The 24,625-nt window shown below is 44.8% G+C and overlaps 1 protein-coding gene across 2 annotated transcripts in view; it reads left to right on the top strand.

Moving 5' to 3' along the window:
* Nucleotides 1-24,625, top strand: part of LOC126282270 (mucin-2-like) — a 237,250-nt gene that overhangs the window by 152,177 nt on the left and 60,448 nt on the right. For both annotated transcript variants that reach the window (XM_049981882.1, XM_049981881.1), the window contains exon 5: nt 21,461-21,628. In XM_049981882.1, the coding sequence (XP_049837839.1) occupies nt 21,461-21,628 (168 nt within the window). The remainder of the gene's footprint in view (nt 1-21,460; nt 21,629-24,625) is intronic.

Genomic DNA, 24,625 nt, shown 5'->3' with positions numbered 1-24,625 from the left:
GCCTTATATGGGACCTGTCTTACTAATCTAACGCACTACGACACCTGTGAATTACTTCTGCGGTCCATCTGTATCCCTTCATGCTTGATATCTTTCCCGACGGCAATGGCACATTCCAGCAGGAGGCGAGAATCTTGTTACTGTGGTCTGTGGAGCATTATAATGAACTCATGCTTATGGCAATCAAATTGGTCCAATCTAAAACCGCTGAAACACATCTACGATGCAGTCGGGCGCCAGTTCCGCACCTGCAAGCCACTGGCTCGGAATTTGCGTGAATTTTATGGCGTATGAGTAGACGTCTAGTGCCACATATTATCGGAAACCTACCAAGGACCTGTAGAAATATATGCCACACAAAATCACTTGTGTATTGCGTTCTAAAGTTAGACCAACACGGTATTAAGCACATGAAATGTATTCGCAGATGGGAAAATGGGCAGCCATCAGCTGGATAATGGAATGACGACAGTAGAACTTTGTACCGGGCCAGGACTTGAACCCGGATTTCCCCCTCATCCAGAGCGGTCGCCTTACCGTTAGGGCATTCGAGTACGCTGCACGGCCATACCGCAACTTCCATATGTCATCGACCATCTGTGGACAACCTGCACTCGCACATCCATTGTATACATACAGTTCTCGTACAGGGGAGACGTTTTAATTCAAAGTCGCTTGCCCGGTATCGGCGGATGAAAACGACTTCGCAGCGCCTATGCTGTTCAGAAGTATGATGCCACGTTCTTTCAGACATGCATGACTGACTATAGAAATCATTTCAACGCATTTGCAGCTCTATGTTGGGCGTCGACATTATCTGTGTAGCTCAAACGACGACCTAGTTTTACTAGATGTCGTAAGGACACTTTAGGTCTAGAACCGGTCTGTCTCCACTACCTTTCGGACTTGGAATTTTCTCGCTTCTGTATTGTGTATATCTTATTTAAGGAGTATGGGCAGAAATCGGTGCCGGAATCTGCGGTTAGATAAGCGATTAGGAGTGCTCCGCTGCTCTCTGCGTCTGATTAAGGTAGAGCCTCAATGGAATTGAGCAAACTCCTGCTCTTGCACACAGCCGTAGGCCATCCTATAAAGTTCCCTCCTGGTTAAAGAAGGATCCTTATGAGGGGAGAATCAGGAGATTAATATGTCACCGACTACAGAAATCATGCCACAGTGTATGCAGCTCTGTGGTGCGCAACGATATTATCGAAACGTTAGTGAGCTCTGTTGCTAAGACGATGTCCTAGTTTTACTAGGCATACATGACCGAAGGAACGTTGTCTCGTACTTCTGAGAAACGCAGTCATTGCAATATCGTACCGTCGGTACTGAGTAGTTCGTCATAATGTTTTGACTCATGAATGTGTGTCGTGAACAGCAGAGGTCTACTTACTCTGCATGAGACGCAACCTTAGCATATGACCACGCCTCCCCATTAAGATTACATACTAAGCTTTGACTGCTAGGGCGTCTTCTGTCCAACAGCATATCACTTCGGATATTTTGTATACACGAATTTTGTTCATTAGGCGATGGTGCGGGACTGTAGTGACGATGCCTTGAGCTCTGTTCTTCTGGATCGCATGAACGAACAGAACAAGCTGGGTTTTATATAATCAATGCTTTTATAAGAAAACCTGATTCGCCTCTTTCAAATAAGTTAGGACTCCGTCATTGATTACCTCGACTTGAAGTCGTTGAGATAATAGGACCGCACTGCAGTTCCTTCTCTAAATCTTCGCACAAACGAAAAAATGGCTGGCATCGAAATAAGTGTCCAAGGAATAGATAAGCAACTGGAATCACTCAGCAGAGGAAAGTCCACTGGACCTGACGGGATACCAATTCGATTCTACACAGAGTACGCGAAAGAACGTGCCCCACTTCTAACAGCCGTGTCTCTAGAGAAACGGAAGGTTCCAAATGATTGGAAAAGAGCACAGGTAGTCCCAGTCTTCGAGAAGATGCGCAGAACTATAGACCTATATCTCTGACGTCGATCAGTTGTAGAATTTTAGAACATGTGTTTTGCTCGAGTATCATGTCGTTTTTGGAAACCCAGAATCTACTCTGTAGGAATCAGCATGGATTCGGGAAACAGCGATCGTGTGAGACCCAACTCGCTTTATTTGTTCATGAGACCCAGAAAATATTAGATACAGGCTCCCAGGTAGATGCAATTTCCTTGACTTCCGGAAGGCGTTCGATACAGTTCCGCACTGTCGCCTGATAAACAAAGTAAGAGCCTACGGAATATCAGACCAGCTGTGTGACTGGATTGAAGAGTTTTTAGCAAACAGAACACAGCATGTTGTTATCAATGGAGAGACGTCTACAGACGTTAAAGTAACCTCTGGCGTGCCACAGGGGAGTGTTATGGGACCATTGCTTTTCACAATATATAGAAATGACCTAGTAGATAGTGTCGGAAGTTCCATGCGGCTTTTCGCGGATGATGCTGTAGTATACAGAGAAGTTGCAGCATTAGAAAACTGATGCGAAATGCAGGAAGATCTGCAGCGGATAGGCACTTGGTGCGTGGAGTGGCAACTGACCCTTAACATAGACAAATGTAATGTATTGCGAATACATAGAAAGAAGGATCATTATTGTATAATTATATGATAGCGTAACAAACACTGGTAGCAGTTACTTCTGTAAAATATCTGGGAGTATGCGTGCGGAACGATTTGAAGTGGAATGATCATATAAAATTAATTGTTGGTAAGGCGGGTACCAGGTTGAGATTCATTGTGAGAGTCCTTAGAAAATGTAGTCCATCAACAAAGGAGGTGGCTTACAAAACACTCGTTCGACCTATACTTGAATATTGCTCATCAGTGTGGGATCGGTACCAGATCTGGTTGACGGAGGAGATAGAGAAGATCCAAAGAAGAGCGGCGCGTTTCGTCACAGGGTTATTTGGTAACCGTGATAGCGTTACGGAGATGTTTAGCAAACTCAAGTGGCAGACTCTGCAAGAGAGGCGCTCTGCATCGCGGTGTAGCTTGCTCGCTAGGCTTCGAGAGGGTACGTTTCTGGATGAGGTATCGAATATATTGCTTCCCCCTACTTATACCTCCCGAGGAGATCACAAATGTAAAATTAGAGAGATTAGAGCGCGCACGGAGGCTTTCAGACAATCGTTCTTCCCGCGAACCTTACGCAACTGGAACAGGAAAGGGAGGTAATGACAGTGGCACGTAAAGTGCCCTCCGCCACACACCGTTGGGTGGCTTGCGGAGTATAAATGTAGATGTAGATGGATCAGGTTTTTCAGGTCTGTTCTTGCATCGAACTAGGGTTATACACGTACAAAAAATTTTAAAGTTTAATTAGTAACAGGAATTATAATTTTATGATAACAATCATACTAGAAATAATCCACAAAACATACTGTGTCCTAATTCTAAAAAATGGGATCCCACAAAAAATCTGAACATATTCTAAATTATTAAAAGTTACGTAAACAATGCGCGAACATAGCGTTCGGTTTTCTGGTCGCATAAAAAGAACAAATGATTCAAAATAGACGAAACGCATCATCATCTGTCACTCGAAACCGAAAACAATAGTACCATGGTACATGGACTTAAAGAAAGATGTAGAGGAAATGCATACACAACCGGATGACGCGCAAAACCGATACATATTCAGATCAGCTGTAGTGACGTTTCGGAGTTTCTGAAACGAGAAAAGAATAGCTGGTGCCAAATGGTCAGATGAATGCCTTGCTAGACTCGTTGTTTTGATAAGAAAAGTATCTCACTTAAACGGAAAAAGAAAAACATGGAAGCAGCGACCATAATGGTTGTAAGCTTACCGCGGTCCTTAACTCGCTGACTAACGAAATAATTAAATATTCACAAACAACACTGATAACGGTAATAAGAGAAGTAAGACGATGACCTGAAACGCAATTTGCATGCACCTGTGATTATCTGGAGTAACAGTATTGTCTTGTAACTAATATCAACAGCAATACTACTACTACTCCTACTACTACGATTACTAATGCTAGCACCAATAGTAAAAATAGCAGCAATAGTCACGACAGAAAATTCAAGTATACTTGCGAGTATAGTTAAAAAATGTGAAACTACGGGGGGTTCAAAAAGTCTCTCTGGAGTGCCGTATGATTGTTAGCCGCGCGTGGGATATGCCGCAGTGAATATACCGACATGAAACTCAGTGAAATACAAGTTATTATTTTATTGAATATTCATTTTTGCTTACAGATTTTCGCACTAAATGTTGAAAATGTCCCCCCTGTTGTTGAACACACACTTCACTCGTCTACTCATGTTTCCAAACACAAGCTGTAGCATTTCTTCTGTAAAAGAAGCAGTGAAAGTGGATATTGCAGTTTTCAATTCATCGATGGATTTTGGACGTGCCTTTGTTGCACCCCATAAGAAAAAGTCAGGTGGTGTTAGGTCAGGCGATCGTGAAGGCCAAAGTCCCTGTGAAGTTATGCATTCACCAAAAACATCAGCAAGCAGTGACGCGAGCTGTATGCACGGTTGCACCATCTTGTTGAAAATAACCGTTCAGTACTTCACTTAACACAACTTCTCCTATGAATCGGTACAGAATATCACTGCAGTATCGTTGTGCGTTTATTGTTTCGTTCAAAAATATGGGACTCACAATCTGACGTCTAGAAATTGCAATCCAAACACCTATTTTCACAGAATGAAGTGGTTCCTCATGAATACACAATGGATTTGTAGTACTCCACATACGAGAATTTTGCGAGTTCATGTACCCGGATAAATGAAATCACGCCTCATCAGTGAAAAACGTTTCATTAAGAATAACCCTTCGATTTTATTGAATGAAATTTTTGAACCATTGACAATAATGCAGTCTCTTGCCATGATCAGTATTTTTCAGTTCTTGCAATACCATCACGGGAAAAGTTCTAATTTTTTCCTTACAGCTGTGTGGGCCGTTCCTACACTAACATCGATTTCCTGGGCGAGTTTTCTTACTGACTTGTTCGGACTCATGGACATTTTATCGGAAATATCGAGTAGTTTATTCTCACACAAAACGCTAGGACGGCCACTTTTCGGTACGTCTGTCACTGAACCCGTACTTCGAAATTTGTTAATCAAATCTCGCACAGTATCGCGATGTGGGAGTGTTGTCTACGGGAAAACTGAATTAAATGTTTGACGAACTGAAACTGTGTATTCACCGCTAGCTTTGAACACTTGTTCGACTAAAAACACGCGTTCTTCAATGGTTAGCATTATAACAGTGACAAAAACGAAACAAACGAACAAACACACACGAATGATACTACTGATGCTGGCTGAGATAAACAAAACAGTGGAATGTTAGAAGAGTCCACTTTACGGGAAGTAACCCAATCAGGCGAACAATCATATGGCACCCGCGGTTAACAATCATACGGCACTGCTGAGAGACTTTGTGAACGTATGAGCTATCGAGTTCTAATAGAGAGAAATTAAGGTGGTCTGCCCCAGCTACAGACTTTGGCAATTAGGAAAACTCTGGTGGGAAAGGGGGTTACGTAGTTGTAGTAGAGTAAAAGTTATATCAAAATACAGAAGGGAGGAGGGTCTAACATCCCGCTCCGTGGTGATCAGAGGCAGAGCAGAAGCTCAGACTGGAGAACGAAAGGACACTACGCTGAGTGACAAAATTCATGGGATAGCGATATTCACACTTGCAGGTGGCGGTAGTATTGCACACGGAAGATATAAAATGGCAGTTCGTAGCGTAGCTGTCACTTGTACTCGGGTGATTCATGTCAAATTGTGCCCGACGTAATTATGGTCGGACGACGTGAATTAACAGACTTCGAACGCGGAATGGTAATTTCCATTTCGGAAATCGTTAGGGAATTGAATTTTCTGAGATCCACAGTGTAAAGAGTGTGTCAAGAAGACCAAATTTCATGCATTGCCTCTCACCACGGACAACGCAGTGGCCTCCATTTAACGACCGAGAGCAGCGGCGTTTGCACAGAGTTGTCAGTGCTAACAGACAAGCAACACTGCGTGAAATAACCGCAGAAATCAGGACAGTGCGGAGGAATGTGGCTTTAATGGGCTACGGTAGCAGACTACGGACGCAAGTGCCTTTGCTAACAGCACGACATCGCCTGCAGGCTCCTGGGCTCGTGATCATATCGGTTGGACTCGTGGAAACCCGTGGGCTGGTCAGATGAGATCTGATTTCAGTTAGTGAAAGCTGATGACAGGGTTCGAATGCGGCGGAGACTCCACGAAGCCATGGACCCAGGTTGTCAACAAGGCACAGTGCAAGCTGGTGGTGGCTCCAAAATGGTGTGGGCTGTGTTCACATGGAATCGACTGGATCCTCTGGTTCAACTGAAACGATTATTGACTTGAAATGGCTACGTTCGGCTACTTGGAGTCCATTTGCAGTCATTCATGGACTTCTTGATCAAAATAACTATGGAATTTTTGTGGATGACAATGCGCCATGTCACCGGGCCACAATTGTTCGCAATTCGTTTGAAGAACATTCTGGAAATTTCGACGAATGACTTGGCCGCCCAGACCACCCGACTTGAATCTCATCGAACATTTACGGGACATCGTCGAGAGGACAGTTCGTGCACAAAATCATGCACCGGTAGCACTTTAGCAATTATCGATGGCTATACGGGCAGAATGGTCAAGTATTTCTGCAAGGGACTTCCAACGACTTGTTGAGTCCATGCCACGTCGATTTTCTGCACTACGCCGGGTAAAAGGAGGCTCGACACGATATTAGCATGTGTCCCGTGATTTTTGTCACCTCCATGTATATCGGTTTAACCTTTCATAGGAACCAACCAAGCATTCGCCTTAAGTGATTTAGGTAAACCATCGAAAACCTAAATCTGGAATGCTAGACCGGCATCTGAAGCGGTGTTTGAAAACAAGTACAGACATTTCTCTTATTTTAGGAACCTGATCAATAATTGTTACTGGGAGTTGAAGATGAGATGCAGTTTTTTAACATTGTGAAATTTTATTCCAAAGCCGAGTTTCTGATACCGAAAAGGATTTAGAATATGCGGCTGTGTTATGGAGCGGTATAGGAAGGATTGTTCTCTGATGGGAACTAGTTTTTCTGGTGTGCTGTTCAGATGACTAAGAAGTTTGAAGAGATGTGAGGTATTTTATATGTAATGAGACAATAACGTACACAGAGCGAGGAAATAAAATGTATGCAAACCTGTGCTTTTAAGACTGGAGTTATGATGCCTGGACGGCAAACTGAAACTCGTTCCTCCAGAAAAAGTGACCGCCGTTAGGCGTCGCTTCGCCAGACGAGCGGACAACGCAGCCTGTGCCTTACCCACAAATACGACTCAGCTGCAGCCAGTAACTGTGAAACTCACTGTTACCTCACCGTGACATCGCGTAATCCTGAAGATCGCCGCCTGCTTAGTTCAGAAAATAAACAAGACGATGTAAAGGGGAATAAACATTTCAATCGCATCCAGTCTCGCATCAGGCGTCTCAAATTGCACTAAAGTAGCGTGAAGGTCGTAAGACGTCGCTGACAACGTAGGATTCGTGATGTGTGCATAGTAAGATACAGAGTAAATGGCCCTGAAGTCGTATCCGATGTCAGCGAGGCTCAAATTTTCATTCAGTCGTCTTCACTTAAGTTTTCTGTGGGCTTCCAAAACCTCTTCAGACGAATATAAAGCCGGTTCCTTAGATAGGTCCACGATCCATTTCCACTTCCATTCTGTTTCAGTGTATTATTGGACGGTTCTTTTAATTTTGGTGCAACTCCCTAGCATTCAGATCGCGAAGTAATTTTTATTACGTCCCCCCAAAAATTCGGCAGAGCTTACATAACATATTGTCCAAGAGGACAATGAAATCTACAATATCGATACACCATTTTTAAGTAGATGAGCGTGGTGCAAGTTTTAGTGTTTTATATGTTGCCTGGCCTTCTTCCCGAAATAATGGCAGAGAGATTTTATCGTGAAACCAAATTTAGCGTAAGGAGATCCATGCATGGAACACTCAACGAGCTCGAAAGGAAAATTCTGCCTAACGACTGCACACAAAACCCTAAGAAGTTTTCGTTTCATATTAAATTAATAAACAGATCGAAGCCATCTGTAAAGACACTCTGTGGACATAATGGCATCGAAACGGAAGATGACAGAGAGAAGGCCGAAAAAGTAAACGCCTTTTTTCAAAACTGGTTTGCTCAAGAAGATCGTACAGTATCAAATCGTAGCACAAACACAAAAATGACAAATGAGCATGGGATAGGAATGAGCTGTAATCTTCCAACAGATGAAAGACCACTTGATGTGATGTGTTAACAACATGATACTACATAGAGTATACGAAACAACTTCGTCATCTTCTGACAGCGATTTACCGTAAGTCGCTGTAGGACTGAATGGAAAAAACGGCAACTCATTCCCGTTTTCAATAAAGGTCGTCGAACACACGCACAAAGCTGTAGGTCTACATCTCTGAAAGAGGTCTGTTGTATAACTCTGGAACCTATTTTTTCCTCGAGTATGACGACATGTTTGGAGAAGGAAAATCTCTTCTGTAAAAATAAACGCGGGTTTCAAAAACAACGACAGCCATAAACCGAGCTCGTTCTGTTCACACACGCGGCCCACAAAGTAATAGGTACCGGCTTCCAGGTTGATGCTGTGTTTCTTGACTTCCGGAAGGCGTTCGATACAGTTCTGCACTGCCGCCTAATGAACAAAATACGAGCGTACGGAATATCGGATTAGCTGTGTGACTGGACTGAAGAAGTTTCTAGCAAACAGAACACAATGTGTCATTCTGAAAGAAGAGAAATCTCCAGACGTAAAGTAACTTCGAACGTACCTAAATGGAGTGATACAGGTGAAACGTAGCCTACCACTCGATTACCTTGGGAGGGGGGTGGGGGGAGGGTATAGGCGGGTCGGGAGGGGGGGGGGGGGAGGGGGAGTGGAAGGACTGGGCAAACAGGGCTTGAACATCATTCGTGACAGAGATCAGTTTTGGATACACGTTATTACAATAGCGAAGCTCATTGACAATGTAAAAGTTAACAGTGCAATAAAAAAAGTGAACTGAGGTGGTGTCTGATCTTTCGGACATCTCGAAACAACAGACACCATTTTGATCCGGCAACCATTACGAATTAAGACAAAGAAATTACCGACATTGGCTGGGAGATGGAAATGATTGAAATCAATGGGGAAAGTTGGTAATTTGTGCCGGAATGGGGTTCGAACCCGCGTCCCCTCATTACTAGGCAGATGGTCTGCCATTGAGCCATCCGAACACAGTGGTCTTTGAACTGCACGGAGTGCCCTAGTTCGCCTCCTGTCAGACCCAAATTCTCAACGTATCCACACACTACTGATGTAGTGCCCCTGCTCATTACTCGTGGAATCTCGCCGACACCCGTAAGAGTTCGACCTTGATGTACATCTGGACTGAAGATATCATTGGCCACCATCACCTTAATTATCGGACATGTCCGAAACGACAATCCTGCACCCACTACGGATCAAGACACAAAGGTTTTACAGACATTAGATGCCAGTGGGCATTTATTTATCTCAATGGGGAAAGTTGAAAATTTGTGACAGATTTCGGATACGGGTCTCCCGTTTACAAAGCGTAAGCGCCGGCCACTACGCCATCCGGGCACAGTGGTTACCAGAACTGCATGGACTACCCTAGCACGCATCCTGTCAGTAACGAAATTCTCAATTTACTCTACACTTTACTGATGTAGTGCCCCTGCTCATTATCTTCGTCATCTGCACATCAATTCCCACTGACAGTTAATATCTTTAATTCCTTCGTGTCTTTATTCATAGTGGCTGCAGGATCAACACGGTGTCTGTTCTTCTGGACATGTTCGAAGGAACAGATACCACCTATAAAAATACACTATGTATCAAAAGTATCCGGACACCCACAAAAACATACTTTTTTCTATTAGGTACATTGTGCTGCCTCCTACTGCCAGGTACTCAGTATCAGCGACCTCAGTAGTCATTAGACAACATGAGAGAGCAAATATGGCGCCCAGCAGAACTCACGGACTTTGAACGTGGTCAGGTGATTGGGTGTCACTTGTGTCATACGTCTGTACGCGACATTTCCACACTCCTAAACATCCCTAGGTCCACTGTTTCCGATGTCATAGTAAAGTGGAAACGTGGAGGAACACCTACAGCACAAAATCGTACAGCCCGATCTCGTCTGTTGACTGACAGAGACCGCCGACAGTTGAAAAGGGTCGTAATGTGTAATAGGCAGACATCTATCCAAACAATCACACAGGAATTCCATATTGCATCAGCGTCCATTGCAAGTACCATGACAGTTAGGCGAGAGGTGAGAAAACTTGGATGTCACGGTCGAGCGGCTGCTCATAAGACAAACATCACGCCAGTAAATGCGAAACGTCTCGCTTGGTGTAAGGAGCATAAACATTGGATGCTTGAACAGTCGAAAATCGTTGTGTGGGGTGACGAAGCATGGTACACAATGTGGTAATCCGATGGCAGAGTGTGGCTAAGGCGAATGCCTGGTGAACGTCATCTGCCAACGTGTATTGTGCGAACAGTAAAATTCGGGAAATTCGGAGGCGGTAGTGTTATGGTCTGGTCATTTTTTTTTCCTTCATGGAGGGGGCTTGCACCCTTTGTTGTTTCGCGTGGCATTATCATAGCACAGGCCTACATTGACGTTTCAAACACCTCCTTCCTTCCCACTGCTGAAGAGCAATTTGGGGATGGCGACTGCACCTTTCAACACCATCGAACACCTGTTCATAATGCACGGACTGTGGCGGCGTGGTTACACGACAATAAGATCCCTGTAATGAACTTCCCTGCACAGGGTACTGATCTGAATCCCATAGAACACCTTTGGGATGTTTTGGAACGCCCACTTCGTTTCAGGCCTTACCGACCGACATCGATACCTCTCCTCAGTGCAGCACTTCGTGAAGAACGGACTGCCATTCCCCAAGAAACCTTCCGGCACCTGACTGAACGTATGCCTGCGAGAGTGGAAGCTGCCATCAAGTCTAAGGGTGGGCCAACACCATACTGAATTCTAGCATTACCAATAGAGGGGGCCACGAACTTGCAAGTCACTTTCAGCCAGGTGTCCCAATACTTTTGATCACATAGTGTATATAAGCTCAAACAACTCGCATGACACGGCAGTAAACAAGAGTCGGGATGCGCCCAACAGCTTCGTCGTATTAATAATGAGTTACAGAGCCAAGAAAGAATGACAGCGTCCAGCAGCGCACGGAGGAAGGGAGTGGAATTCACCCATCCTCTATCACAAGTTGCACAGACTGAAAAGCCCATATAGATGAAGCAAAACTGGGGAATGTATTACAGAATTCTTTTACAAATCATAAAATTTAGAAGGGAATGATTCTTAAAAAAATAATTATGGGAACCAGAAGTACACTTTAAGGGAGGTTGAGTTGCACCACAAGCAAATTTAACGGTCTAAAACACGCCTGTCCGACCGCGGAAAACCAATGTATACCAGTCAGTAACACCAGGAACGCAATACAAGCACCACTGATTAAAGCCACTGAAAAGATTAAAAGAATTGGTCGCACAGAAAACTGTCTGGCCCCAAGGCCACAATGAACTTAACCACAGGGAAAGTTTCGACGAGCTGCTAGAGAACACAGATTGACGTCGGTGTAAGTACCGCTTTCCCCCAGTGGTAGAACTCCTTAGCTGGTAGCTGCTGCCCACCAGAACGCCGTTACGGCTATAAACACCAGGCTGGCTCTACTCTCACCCGTCTAAGTCCCCACGGCCAGCACAGCCCGCGTGCCTCAGGAGGGATTTCAGCGACGATCCACAGACCCTGAACACGAGGCCATTCGAGTCAAGATGGAGTAAAACTGCGACGCATTCCCAACTCTGCTCCTCAGTCAACCTTGCTCTTCGATGGTCGAAAGTCAATAGAGCGGGCCCCTCCCTTGTGGCGAATCAGACCGCCAGCAACGCCCTCTGGCCAAAGATGAGTGCACTTCAGAGCATGACAAGATCGATCGGTTCGCGGCACGGCTCAACAGGATCGTTAATTTTCACAATATACAGGATGATTCAGCTGCCGCTACCTATGTGTTTTTTCGAAGTGCAAGACCTTCAAAAAACATTGTCATATTTTCACATTCTCTCGCTCGCTACACGCAACCTACTGGTCCTACAGAATAAATGAACGGGACCTTTTTATAGGAAATTTAATTTAGTTACATTTTGTACTGGGATACGTTTTCGCTGGAGGTCACAGTTATCGAGTTATTAAAGAAAAACGCGTTTGAATGTCACCTTTGTATGTTTTTCTTGGATAATTCAAAAATACGGAAAGCAGCAAAAAAGTATCTAGTACAAAATTTAACTACATTAAACCTACAAAAAAAGCCTTGTTCCCTTTTTATGTAGCGTTAACAGTTTGCCCGTTGTGAGAGAGAGAGAATATGAAAATCTTGCATGTGGTATTTTAAAGTCTTGCAGGTTGCATAAAACCCATCGGTAGGGGCAGCTGAATCACCCTGCATATAAATGACCTACTGGAGAACTTCCATGAGGCTTTCGCAGATGATACTGTTGTACACAGAGTAGTCGCGACAGTAGGAAATTGTAGCGAAATGTAGGCAAACCTGCTGAGGGTCTATGTTTTGTGTAAGGATTGGAAATTGATTCTTAATATAAACAGATGTAAGATACCTCAATAACGAGGCACGAAGGCCCATTTTTGTATGACAACAGGATTGTGGAGCAATCACTGGAAGCAGTCAAACACATAAAATGTGTGTATGTAGAGATTTAAACTGTAACGGCCATATAAAACTAATAGCAGGTAAGGCAGATGACAGTCAGAGATTTGTTGAAAGAACACTCAGGAAATGTAATCCACCGAGAAAGGAGGTAGCTTACAAGCTCCTCGTTTAGTCTGAGATCCGTATCTATAGGACTGATAGGGGAAATGAAGAAAGGCCGAAGAAGTGCAGCGCGTTTCGTCACAGGATCGTTTCGTAAGCTTAGAAGCGTCTCTGTCACCTTAACGACATTCTTCCGTATTCCATTGACAGAAGTCCAAAGAGAGGCGTTTTGCATCGAGGTTTGTTTACCTGTTAAAATTCCGAGAGCTTTCGTTCCTAGAAGAGTCAGTTATTATACAGGGTTTCCATAAACTGTCTTCACAACTGAAGACTTTAATATCTTTAAAACTCTGCTAGGTATTAACAAGTGGTTATCAACACGTGATAAGATACCTCATAATGCTTTATTTCCTCATTCATACACATCAATATGTGCACCCTCAGAGGCACAGATAATGTCTAGTCGGAATTGCATTTCTCCCCACATACGATTCAAGATGTCCACGGCGACATGTACAAATGCATTGCGAATGAGTGCCTTAAAGTCCTGTAGGTCTCTAACCTTGGTTCGGTACACCAGATCCTTTTAAAAAAACCACAGGAAGACGACTATTGTTGTGAGATCAGAGGATAGTAGCGGCCATCGAATTGAATCATCTCGTCCAGTCCACCTAACCGGAAACTTTTCATCTACAAATTGACGGAGATTTAGGGACCGGTGGGTTGCTGCCACGTCGTGCTGGAATATGACATTGGTTTGCAGGCGTCCCAGTTGTGCAACAGCAAACTCTTGTAACACGTCCAGGTAAATACCAGCATTAACAGCAGAGTCGTTGAAAAAGAATAGACCAAGGATACAATTGTGCATTAGTCTGCACCAGCCACTGACCATGGAACTATCTCTTTTCATTTCCCGTGTAACATGAGGATGCTGCGAGTCCTATGTATGAACATTATGACGATTGGTTTGCCGGATACGCGAAACGTTGCCTCACTGGGGAAACAAATCTTTTCGAAAAAGTCGTTGTTTGTGTTGTTCTTGCCTAACGTATCCACTGAAAACCGCTCGCGCTGAGGTTTGTCCGTAGGCTTTATTACCTGACGCAGCTGCACATTGTAGGGATATAACCGTAACTTCTTATGGAAGACGCACACTGTTGATCGTCTCATTTCCAATGCTATGGCCGCCGTACGCATCGATTTTGTCGGGCTCCTTGCTAATCACTCCCGTACCATGTCCACATTAGTGTCTGAAACAAATGGCCCACCCGTCCCCCCTTTATGGAGAACACAACCTACTTCCATAAATGACGCATGAATAGTTGGTCGGGATGGTGGTTGCCCTCGATACCGTGAAAGTTTCGTTACACTGGGATATCGGGCGTCGTCTATATGAACCACGCCGCACACTGAGCTTTCTCCTGTGACGTCTACATTTTATCAGACTTTCAAAATCAATTTTGTGTCAAAATTACGTCACTTGGAAGATAAAAAAGAAACTTCGCGCGATGTTGAAAAACATTTGTTAATATCTAATACAGTTTTAAAGTGATTAACATCGTGTGTTGATTTCATCAACTTGTATGTCGAGAAAAGAGTATGGACGTAATATCGGAGAGATTCGAGCTTACACCAAGGCTTTCAATATTCACTGTCCCCGCGAATCATTCGCGATTGGAACAGGAAAGGGATAAATGACAGTGGTAATCAAAGTACCACCGCCACATCATAATCTGGCTTGCGGAGTGCAGACGTATATGTAGAAGTAGAACAATTTCATATCTGAGGTTGCAAAACAAACATATTCTGCCTTTGTTCTATTAATATTATATTAGAAAAGCAAAAACAGAGCTCGATTATTTTCCATCCCTCAATACTCAAAGTGTTTATTTTTTCCCAGAATTTCAATTTCCTTTTCAAATATCTCTTTGGTCTCGTCTACAGCCTGCTCAATCTACAGGTTTAATACCATCGGGGCTTGGCAACGATTCTGTCTCACTCCCTTGTAAATTATTGCTTGTCCTTCGAGTGACATAACTACATCCCGGTTTCTGTTCAAGTTGTAGATAACGTTTCGTTATCTGTTCTTTAATCCTGCTGGCTTCAGAATATCTAACATTATAGTTCAGTCGAAATTGTCAAAAGCTTTATCTAAATCTACAAGAGGCGATCAAGAAGTTTCTGTACGAAGGCCGTGCTGTCCAGAATCGGTGTGGTAATCAGACGAAATCGCCGTGTGCACTGAGGCAAGCATCCCACGGACGCATCGTGTTGAAAATACCAGTTTGGTAAAACACTACGTCCCGCTTCGTGAAGAAGTTCGTAACTGCTTGCTTCACATCTTCGTGCAACACGAATGGTCGACCCTTCAAAGCCTCTTTTTAAGCGAGCGAAGGCTTGGTAATCTGATGGGGAGAGATCAGTATTACAAGGCGGGTGCTCAAGTGTCTCCCACTTTAGTTGGCTCAACTCCTACTGTCACGACGTTTGCGATATGGGGAGTTGCGTTATCGTGAAGCAGCAGCACTCCTTAGCACACCATTCCACAACAGTGGCTTTCGACAGACATGCTGTCCCATACACGTTCTTCATTCTCCGACAGATGCCTACCGGTGCTTGTCCTTCTGCAGCTAAGAAAAGAATAACACGTTAGTACTTTTTGAATACATTCGGTAAAAACGTCGTTATAGTTCACATTTCCTCGTTTACCGCACACAAATCGGAAAGACATAAATGCTACACTAACCTTTTGCCTACATATCGTGCTTGTATAATTGCATCGAAGTCGTGCTACGTTGCATATACGGCGCACAACGCCCTCAAACGGAAACATTTTTGATCGCCCTTATACAGATGCTAGAAATGTAGGATTTCCTTTCTTCTAAGATGAGTCTTAGGGTCATACTGACTCGCACGTTCCTGCATTTCTCCCTAAGCCAAACCATTCTTCCCCACGGTTGGGTTTCACCAGTTTTTTTCCCGTATTCTGTAAATAACTCATGTCAGTATTTTGCAACTATAACTTGTTAAACGGATGGTCCGGTAATACTCACACGTGTCAACAACTGCATTTTTTGGAATTACATTTATTAAGTCTTTTTGTAATCCGAGGACACTTTGCTTTCTCATAAGTTTTGCACACCAAATAACGCTACCTTTTTCTTGACTTATTCTCTATATCAACATCAGTATTCCGTGAATCATCTAACAGTGCGTGGCAGAGGGTACTTCTGATACCACTATGTGATACCCCCTTCCCTGTTCCATTCGGAAACGGCGTGTGGAAGGAATGATTGTCTGTAAACCTCTGCATCAGCTCTAATTTCTCTTATTTTCTTCCTGCAGTCATTTCGGGAGACGTACATGGAGGAATTAATATGTTGTCCGACTCTTTCCGGAACGTACTCTCTCGGAATTTCAATCGCAAACCACGCCGTGATGCACAACGCCCCTCTTGCAGCGTCTGCCACTCTAGCTTGTTGAGCATCTGTGTAACGCTCTCGCGCCGACATACAGAACGTGTGACGTAACGCACTGCTCTTCGTTGGATCTTCTCTGCCTCTTTCATTAGTTCTACCTGGTAAGGTTCACAGAATGATGAGCAATATTCAAGAATCGATCGAAAGAGTGTTTTAGTAACCACTTCTTTTGTCGATGAGTTACGCTTCCTTAAGAATCTTCCTGTGAATCACAGTCTAGCGTCTGATTTTCCTTCTCTTTGTTTTATGTACTCATTCCACTTAAAGTCGCTCCTATACATTTAACGTTGTGTATGGTATACTGGGTACGAGTGAAACGATTTGGCTCCCTTCATACTATTGTTGTTTATAAAAACCTGTCTAGATGGCCGAGCGGTTCTAGGCGCTACAGTCTGGAACCGCGCTACAGCTACGGTCGCAGGATCAAATCCTGTCTCGGGCATGGATGTGTGTGATGTCCTTAGGTTAGTTAGGTTTAAGTAGTTCTAAGTTCTAGGCAACTGATGACCTCAGAAGTTAAGTCCTATAGTGCTCAGAGCCATTTGAACCATGTGAATTTGTTTATAAACCAATCGACGATGATGACACGTCAAATTAAAGAGCAGCGAAACGGCTGTACCACACTTGTTCCTGGGGTGCAATTTTTACAAAGATTCAAAATTAGAAAAAAAATCCGTTTTGGTTCAATCGTCCCCATAGTAGGGGCGGTTGAAACACTGATTGGAGTCAGTTGAAACATATGCGAATAATACAAAATATAGTGTTCCAACATGTTTCATTTACCATTAATTCTAGTTATATGCATAATTATGCCACCATATGACAATATTAATCAGTCTTAATGATTTTAATACTTATAAGGATATTTCTAAATAATAGAATAAAACATTTCTTCAATCGAATAAACATAGCCTACAGAATAAATTAAAAACGCATAGTTCTTGAACCAATTAAACATTTGACTTATGGATCAATGTGAGTACTGTGAGTCACAGTTGTGGCAAACAAAACTAAGAACACCTAAGAACACGGGCAGTTCAGCTTTTCGTCTCATAAACATCCGAAACCCTTTCCTCACTAGCCATTTCTTTGTCGTCCCAAGTTCGAGGTCGTGATAAATTATACTTAATGGTAAGTTCGTAAACCAATTTTCGCACCTCTGCCTTCGTTAGTCCAAAACATATATCTGCACATCGAATCAAATATTTTGATAATTCTTGCTCTTATTCTTCATTAAAAGCTCTGTTGTGTGCTTTATACACTCCTGGAAATGGAAAAAAGAACACATTGACACCGGTGTGTCTGACCCACCATACTTGCTCCGGACACTGCGAGAGGGCTGTACAAGCAATGATCACACGCACGGCACAGCGGACACACCAGGAACCGCGGTGTTGGCCGTCGAATGGCGCTAGCTGCGCCGCATTTGTGCACCGCCGCCGTCAGTGTCAGCCAGTTTGCCGTGGCATACGGAGCTCCATCGCAGTCTTTAACACTGGTAGCATGCCGCGACAGCGTGGACGTGAACCGTATGTGCAGTTGACGGACTTTGAGCGAGGGCGTATAGTGGGCATGCGGGAGGCCGGGTGGACGTACCGCCGAATTGCTCAACACGTGGGGCGTGAGGTCTCCACAGTACATCGATGTTGTCGCCAGTGGCCGGCGGAAGGTGCACGTGCCCGTCGACCTGGGACCGGACCGCAGCGACGCACGGATGCACGCCAAGACCGTAGGATCCTACGCAGTGCCGTAGGGGACCGCACCGCCACTTCCCAGCAAATTAGGGACACTGTTGCTCCTGGGGTATCGGCGAGGACCATTCGCAACCGTCTCCATGAAGCTGGGCTACGGTCCCGCACACCGTTAGGCCGTCTTCCGCTCACGACCCAACATCGTGCAGCCCGCCTCCAGTGGTGTCGCGACAGGCGTGAATGGAGGGACGAATGGAGACGTGTCGTCTTCAGCAATGGAGTCGCTTCTGCCTTGGTGCCAATGATGGTCGTATGCGTGTTTGGCGCCGTGCAGGTGAGCGCCACAATCAGGACTGCATACGACCGAGGCACACAGGGCCAACACCCGGCATCATGGTGTGGGGAGCGATCTCCTATACTGGCCGTACACCTCTGGTGATCGTCGAGGGGACACTGAATAGTGCACGGTACATCCAAAGACCGGCAAGGGAACTTGCTGTTCCAACAGGACAATGCACTTCCGCATGTATCCCGTGCCACCCAACGTGCTCTAGAAGGTGTAAGTCAACTACCCTTGCCAGCAAGATCTCCGGATCTGTCCCCCATTGAGCATGTTTGGGACTGGATAAAGCGTCGTCTCACGCGGTCTGCACGTCCAGCACGAACGCTGGTCCAACTGAGGCGCCAGGTGGAAATGGCATGGCAAGCCATTCCACAGGACTACATCCAGCATCTCTACGATCGTCTCCATGGGAGAATAGCAGCCTGCATTGCTGCGAAAGGTGGATATACACTGTACTAGTGCCGACATTGTGCATGCTCTGTTGCCTGTGTCTATGTGCCTGTGGTTCTGTCAGTGTGATCATGTGATGTATCTGACCCCAGGAATGTGTCAATAAAGTTTCCCCTTCCTGGGACAATGAATTCATGGTGTTCTTATTTCAATTTCCAGGAGTGTATCTCATACCTTCATTGTTCTCACCAGGTGCATCTAGCTTCATAAAATATCTCAGTAGAGAACGGTGGTTTATTCCATGCATGTCCGCTGCTTTTCGTAGTGAGTTTCTTCACATGCATCCTTATACCTCGACAAATCAATATGTCCTCTGGATATCTTTCTCTCCCGAACTCTACGCATCTACAATAAATAAATAAATAAATTATATACTGACTGTTTCAACCGTACCCACAAAAATTGTTTCAACCATCCCCAGCCCCACCTTTAGCAAAATACAGTTTATAGTACTGGTGGTAATAGTAATACACTCCTGGAAATTGAAATAAGAACACCGTGAATTCATTGTCCCAGGAAGGGGAAACTTTATTGACACATTCCTGGGGTCAGATACATCACATGATCACACTGACAGAACCACAGGCACATAGACACAGGCAACAGAGCATGCACAATGTCGGCACTAGTACAGTGTATATCCACCTTTCGCAGCAATGCAGGCTGCTATTCTCCCATGGAGACGATCGTAGAGATGCTGGATGTAGTCCTGTGGAATGGCTTGCCATGCCATTTCCACCTGGCGCCTCAGTTGGACCAGCGTTCGTGCTGGACGTGCAGACCGCGTGAGACGACGCTTTATCCAGTCCCAAACATGCTCAATGGGGGACAGATCCGGAGATCTTGCTGGCAAGGGTAGTTGACTTACACCTTCTAGAGCACGTTGGGTGGCACGGGATACATGCGGAAGTGCATTGTCCTGTTGGAACAGCAAGTTCCCTTGCCGGTCTTTGGATGTACCGTGCACTATTCAGTGTCCCCTCGACGATCACCAGAGGTGTACGGCCAGTATAGGAGATCGCTCCCCACACCATGATGCAGGGTGTTGGCCCTGTGTGCCTCAGTCGTATGCAGTCCTGATTGTGGAGCTCTCCTGCACGGCCCAAACACGCATACGACCATCATTGGCACCAAGGCAGAAGCGACTCTCATCGCTGAAGACGACACGTCTCCATTCGTCCCTCCATTCACGCCTGTCGCGACACCACTGGAGGCGGGCTGCACGATGTTGGGTCGTGAGCGGAAGACGGCCTAACGGTGTGCGGGACCGTAGCCCAGCTTCATGGAGACGGTTGCGAATGGTCCTCGCCGATACCCCAGGAGCAACAGTGTCCCTAATTTGCTGGGAAGTGGCGGTGCGGTCCCCTACGGAACTGCGTAGGATCCTACGGTCTTGGCGTGCATCCGTGCGTCGCTGCGGTCCGGTCCCAGGTCGACGGGCACGTGCACCTTCCGCCGACCGCTGACGACAACATCGATGTACTGTGGAGACCTCACGCCCCACGTGTTAGCAATTCGGCGGTACGTCCACCCGGCCTCCCGCATGCCCACTATACGCCCTTTCTCAAAGTCCGTCAAATGCACATACGGTTCACGTCCACGCTGTCGCGGCATGCTACTAGTGTTAAAGACTGCGATGGAGCTCCGTATGCCACGGCAAACTGGCTGAAACTGACGGCGACGGTGCACAAATGCTGCGCAGCTGTGCCATTCGACGGCCAACACCGCTGTTCTTGGTGTGCCCGCTGTGCCATGCGTGTGATCATTGCTTGTACAGCCATCTCGCAGTGTCCGGAGCAAGTATGGTGGGTCTGACACACCGGTGTCAATGTGTTCTTTTTTCCATTTCTAGTAGTGTACATTAAAATTAGTCATTATTCCGAACTCTACCAGCTACATGAAAATCACAAACAGACATTCAATATTTTGAGTTAAATAAAATACGCGATATAACAGAAGAAAAATACTTAACTTTTGGCTATTAAAACACAATAGAGCCTACTGTACGGGTCGACAATGCAGAGGGAGCGGCACAACACTGAGATTCGTGTCCAGAACTGTCGCAAGCTTCGCTGTCCCATTACGCCCCCCAGTCCCTATCTAAGCGTTCCAGACATATTTACTTTCTTTCAACCGTCCTTTGCTTCAATCATACCGAGGAATTTGTCACCAGTGGTATTCTCGCATGGATATCAATAATTCTGAGTGAATGTCGTCTACTCCAGAGATCTTTTTTGGACTTAGGTCTTCCACAGCTCTCTCAAATTCCTCTCGCAATATCACGTCTCATTTTTATATCCTTTCTGTCTTCAATTTCATTTTCCTTTTATAGCCCTTCTACACATTTTCCCATCTTTCTGATTACCCTTCTTTGTTTAGCACTGGCTTGCCGTCCGAGCTCTTGATGTAAGTCAGTATTCTATTTTAAAACCTGTGACTTGTGTTTTACTGTTGTTTTGTTCTATGCAAGAGTCCTGATGAACCGGCAGTTTGGCACCTAAAAACAATCGTCGTGACCATTATGATGACGTGGGGAGGGGTTGGCAGCTATAAATGGTGACGGGTGCGCGTGGCTGTGTTGGCAGGAGGCGTGGGACGTCGCGCGCAAGGTGTCGTGCGCCACGGCGAGCCTGCAGGAGAAGACGGTGCTCTTCCGGCCGTTCGTCGTCGACATGCTCGAGGTGGTCTCCGTGCCGGTGACCACGGGCACCGTCGACTGCTGGATGGACATCCGCCGCGGCTACTTCCCCAACGTGAGTAGCTTACCTTACCCTGTCCAACCCTGCATCCCCACCCTCTCACTCCACTGTCTCAAGACGCCACTTGCATCCTCGTATTTGAAAAGCTATTTATATGGCATCTCTGACAGATTAACGAAATGTGCGTTGAATAGCTCATGGCTTCATTGTGTAGCATCACAAAGCGTCATTATCATCATTCTTACCTTGCAAAATAGTTGACAGCTCGTAAAGCCATACTGTTACGGATTTATTTCTTTAAGAGGAATTTCCTGTTGTAGACTAAACAAATACAACAGGTGAGGATCCAGGGTTGTGCTCGGGGAGAGGGGGGGGAATCGATGGAGTCACATTGTCTTACTTCCTCACCCCCCCCCCCCAAATATGTAATTTCCTGACACCATTGTTTTTATATGCGACATATGCGCAGTAGAATGGATTTATCACTCTGCAGCGGAGTGTGCATGCAAACCAATCACTGAGCTACCAAAGAACGACTCACGACCCGTCCTCATCGCTTTACTTACACCTCTCCTACCTTCCAAACTTCACAGATATTCCCCTGCGAAACTTGCGCGACTGGCACTACAGGAAAAAAGGATATTGCGGTGACATGGCTCAACCGCATCCTAGGGGATTGTTTCCAGAATGAAATTTCCGCACTGCACTGGAGTGTGCGCTGATACGAAACTTCCTAGCAGATTAAACTATTGCCGTACAGGATTCAAACTCGAGACCTTTGCCTTTCGCGGGAAAGTGTTACTCAAGCACGATTCACGACCCCTCCTCAAAGTTTTACTTCCGCCAGTGCTTCATGTCCTCATCCATGCTGGAAACATTCCCCAGGCTGTGGCTAAGCCATGTCTTCGAAATACCCTTTCTACAGTGCTAGTCTCGCAAGTTTCGCAGCATAAACTCTGTGAAGTTTGGATGATGTTTCCAGTCTCTCCTACAGTGATGGGAATAATTTTAAATCACTATAGTCAACATAATTGCCCTGAAAGATTCACCAACTATTAAGATAATTAAGGTAATTATTATTTATTGCTACGTCTCAGCTGCACATTTTTCATTAAATTAAATGTTGCGATCACTCTGGTTGATCTTCAGATCTAAGTAATTGCATCAGCAACCCGTTTTGCCTACTCAGAACCACATGTCAAAGTACTGACAGTACTGTCATATGTGTTTCTGAGTAGACTACTACATTTAAACTAAATGACATTTACAATAATGTCAAGACGCACAGATTAGGAAAGGGGGGGGAGGATGTGGGAAGCGAAAATGTCATAGCGCCGCGTAGCTGGCAACCAGCACCGCACGTGTGTTAGGTGGGATAGCTGCCAATCAGAGGACGCTGCATTCAGTTACAGCAGCTCAGAATTGGTTCCTGAGAGGCTTACAGCAACGGAACATGCGGACTGGTTCACGAAGACATTTTCAGTGTCTGCGACAGCGTCCATAGCCCACTTTACTGTCAGGCAAATAATTGTGTGCACTCGAGATCTTGAGTAATTGAAGTAGCTGAGGGACCAGAGATACATAACGTATGCGTACATACTTCTGAAAACTGATGGATGCAAAGCTGTAAGTCATACCTGGGTAGCTCAGCCATAGTGCACATGACCGCGAAAGACACAGATCCTAGATTCGAGGCACGGTCCGTCAGACACCTTCAACGTGCCAAGAAGTTTCAAATGAGTGCAAACTCCGCTGCACAGTGAACATTCATTCCAGCTGGCTACTCTCTGGAATTAGCACCGTTTCAAATTCTCATTGTTATTCGAGTTAATGTTGCAGGTGCTTAGCTCGGTATCAACTGCTGAGTGTTCTACAACATAACGGCTGTACCAATAGTAAGAAGAAAATTCTTTGACAAACTAGCATTACCATTTTTACCGAGGGAACTAATATAAACTTTTGGTACAGGGAATGCAAAAGAGAAATACTTAAAATTCTGAAGGTAATTCTCAGGTGCACATATTTAATTAGATTAGATGTTGCGATCACTCTGCATCATCTTCAGATCCAAATAGTTGCGTCAGCAACAAGTTTCAAATTTTTTACTTTTCTTGTACTGTGAAACATTGCTTCTTTCCGAATTTCATGATTCTATGTCAACGGGAAATAGCTTTTGATGAATGAGTCTGCGAATATCAAAGCATGTGACATAAATGGCCGAATCTTTTGATTGCATTGACTTAGAAGCTTAAATTTTATATACCGCCAAGGGACAATAGACCTTAGTATGTGACATCAATCTGAACTTCATACGCCAAACCGTTTCAGAGAAAATTGGTCTTAATAGACGATCAGACAGGCAGACGCATAAAAAATGAAGAGAAAGTATTTTTCGTGTGATATAATTTTAATTAACAATTTTCGGGTTTTTTCCTTCACGTGTGCCGAAGCCTTGCTTCATACCAAATTTCTTGATTCTAGGTCATCGCGAAGTATCCTACAACTTTTGATGAGTGAGTTTTCGAGTATCAAAATATGTGAAGTAAAAGACCGTATCTTTTTATTACATTGACTTAGAAGCTTACAATTTTTACAACGCCAAGGAACCACGGACCTCATCACTTGAGATAAATTTGAGCTTGCTGCGCCAAACTGTTCCATGGAAAAACGGTCTTAACAAACGAACAATGGATAAGAAAAATGAGAAAAAAATATCTTTCCGTGTGATGGGATTTTTTCCTTTACTTGTACTGTGAAACCTTGCTTCGTTCCAAATTTTATGATTCTAGTTCAACGGGAAGTACCCCACAGGTTTCGATGAGTGAATTTGAGAGTATTAAAATATGTGGCGTAAATGGCCGTATCTTTTGATTGCATTCACTTAAAAGCTTAAATGTTTTACAGCGCCAAGGAACCGAAGATCTCAGTATGTGAAAAAAATTTCAAATTGATGCGTCTATCCGTTCCCGGGTAAAAGGGCTATTAACAGTAAGACAGCCAGACAACAAAGCCATGCTACAAGGGTCCCATTTCCACAGACTGAGGCAAGGA

The sequence above is a fragment of the Schistocerca gregaria genome, chromosome 7 (genome assembly GCF_023897955.1).
Source record: "Schistocerca gregaria isolate iqSchGreg1 chromosome 7, iqSchGreg1.2, whole genome shotgun sequence".
NCBI classification, from domain to species: Eukaryota; Metazoa; Arthropoda; class Insecta; order Orthoptera; family Acrididae; genus Schistocerca; species Schistocerca gregaria.
The sequence above is the reverse complement of the archived record's forward strand: the minus strand, read 5'-3'. Positions and strand labels throughout refer to the sequence as shown.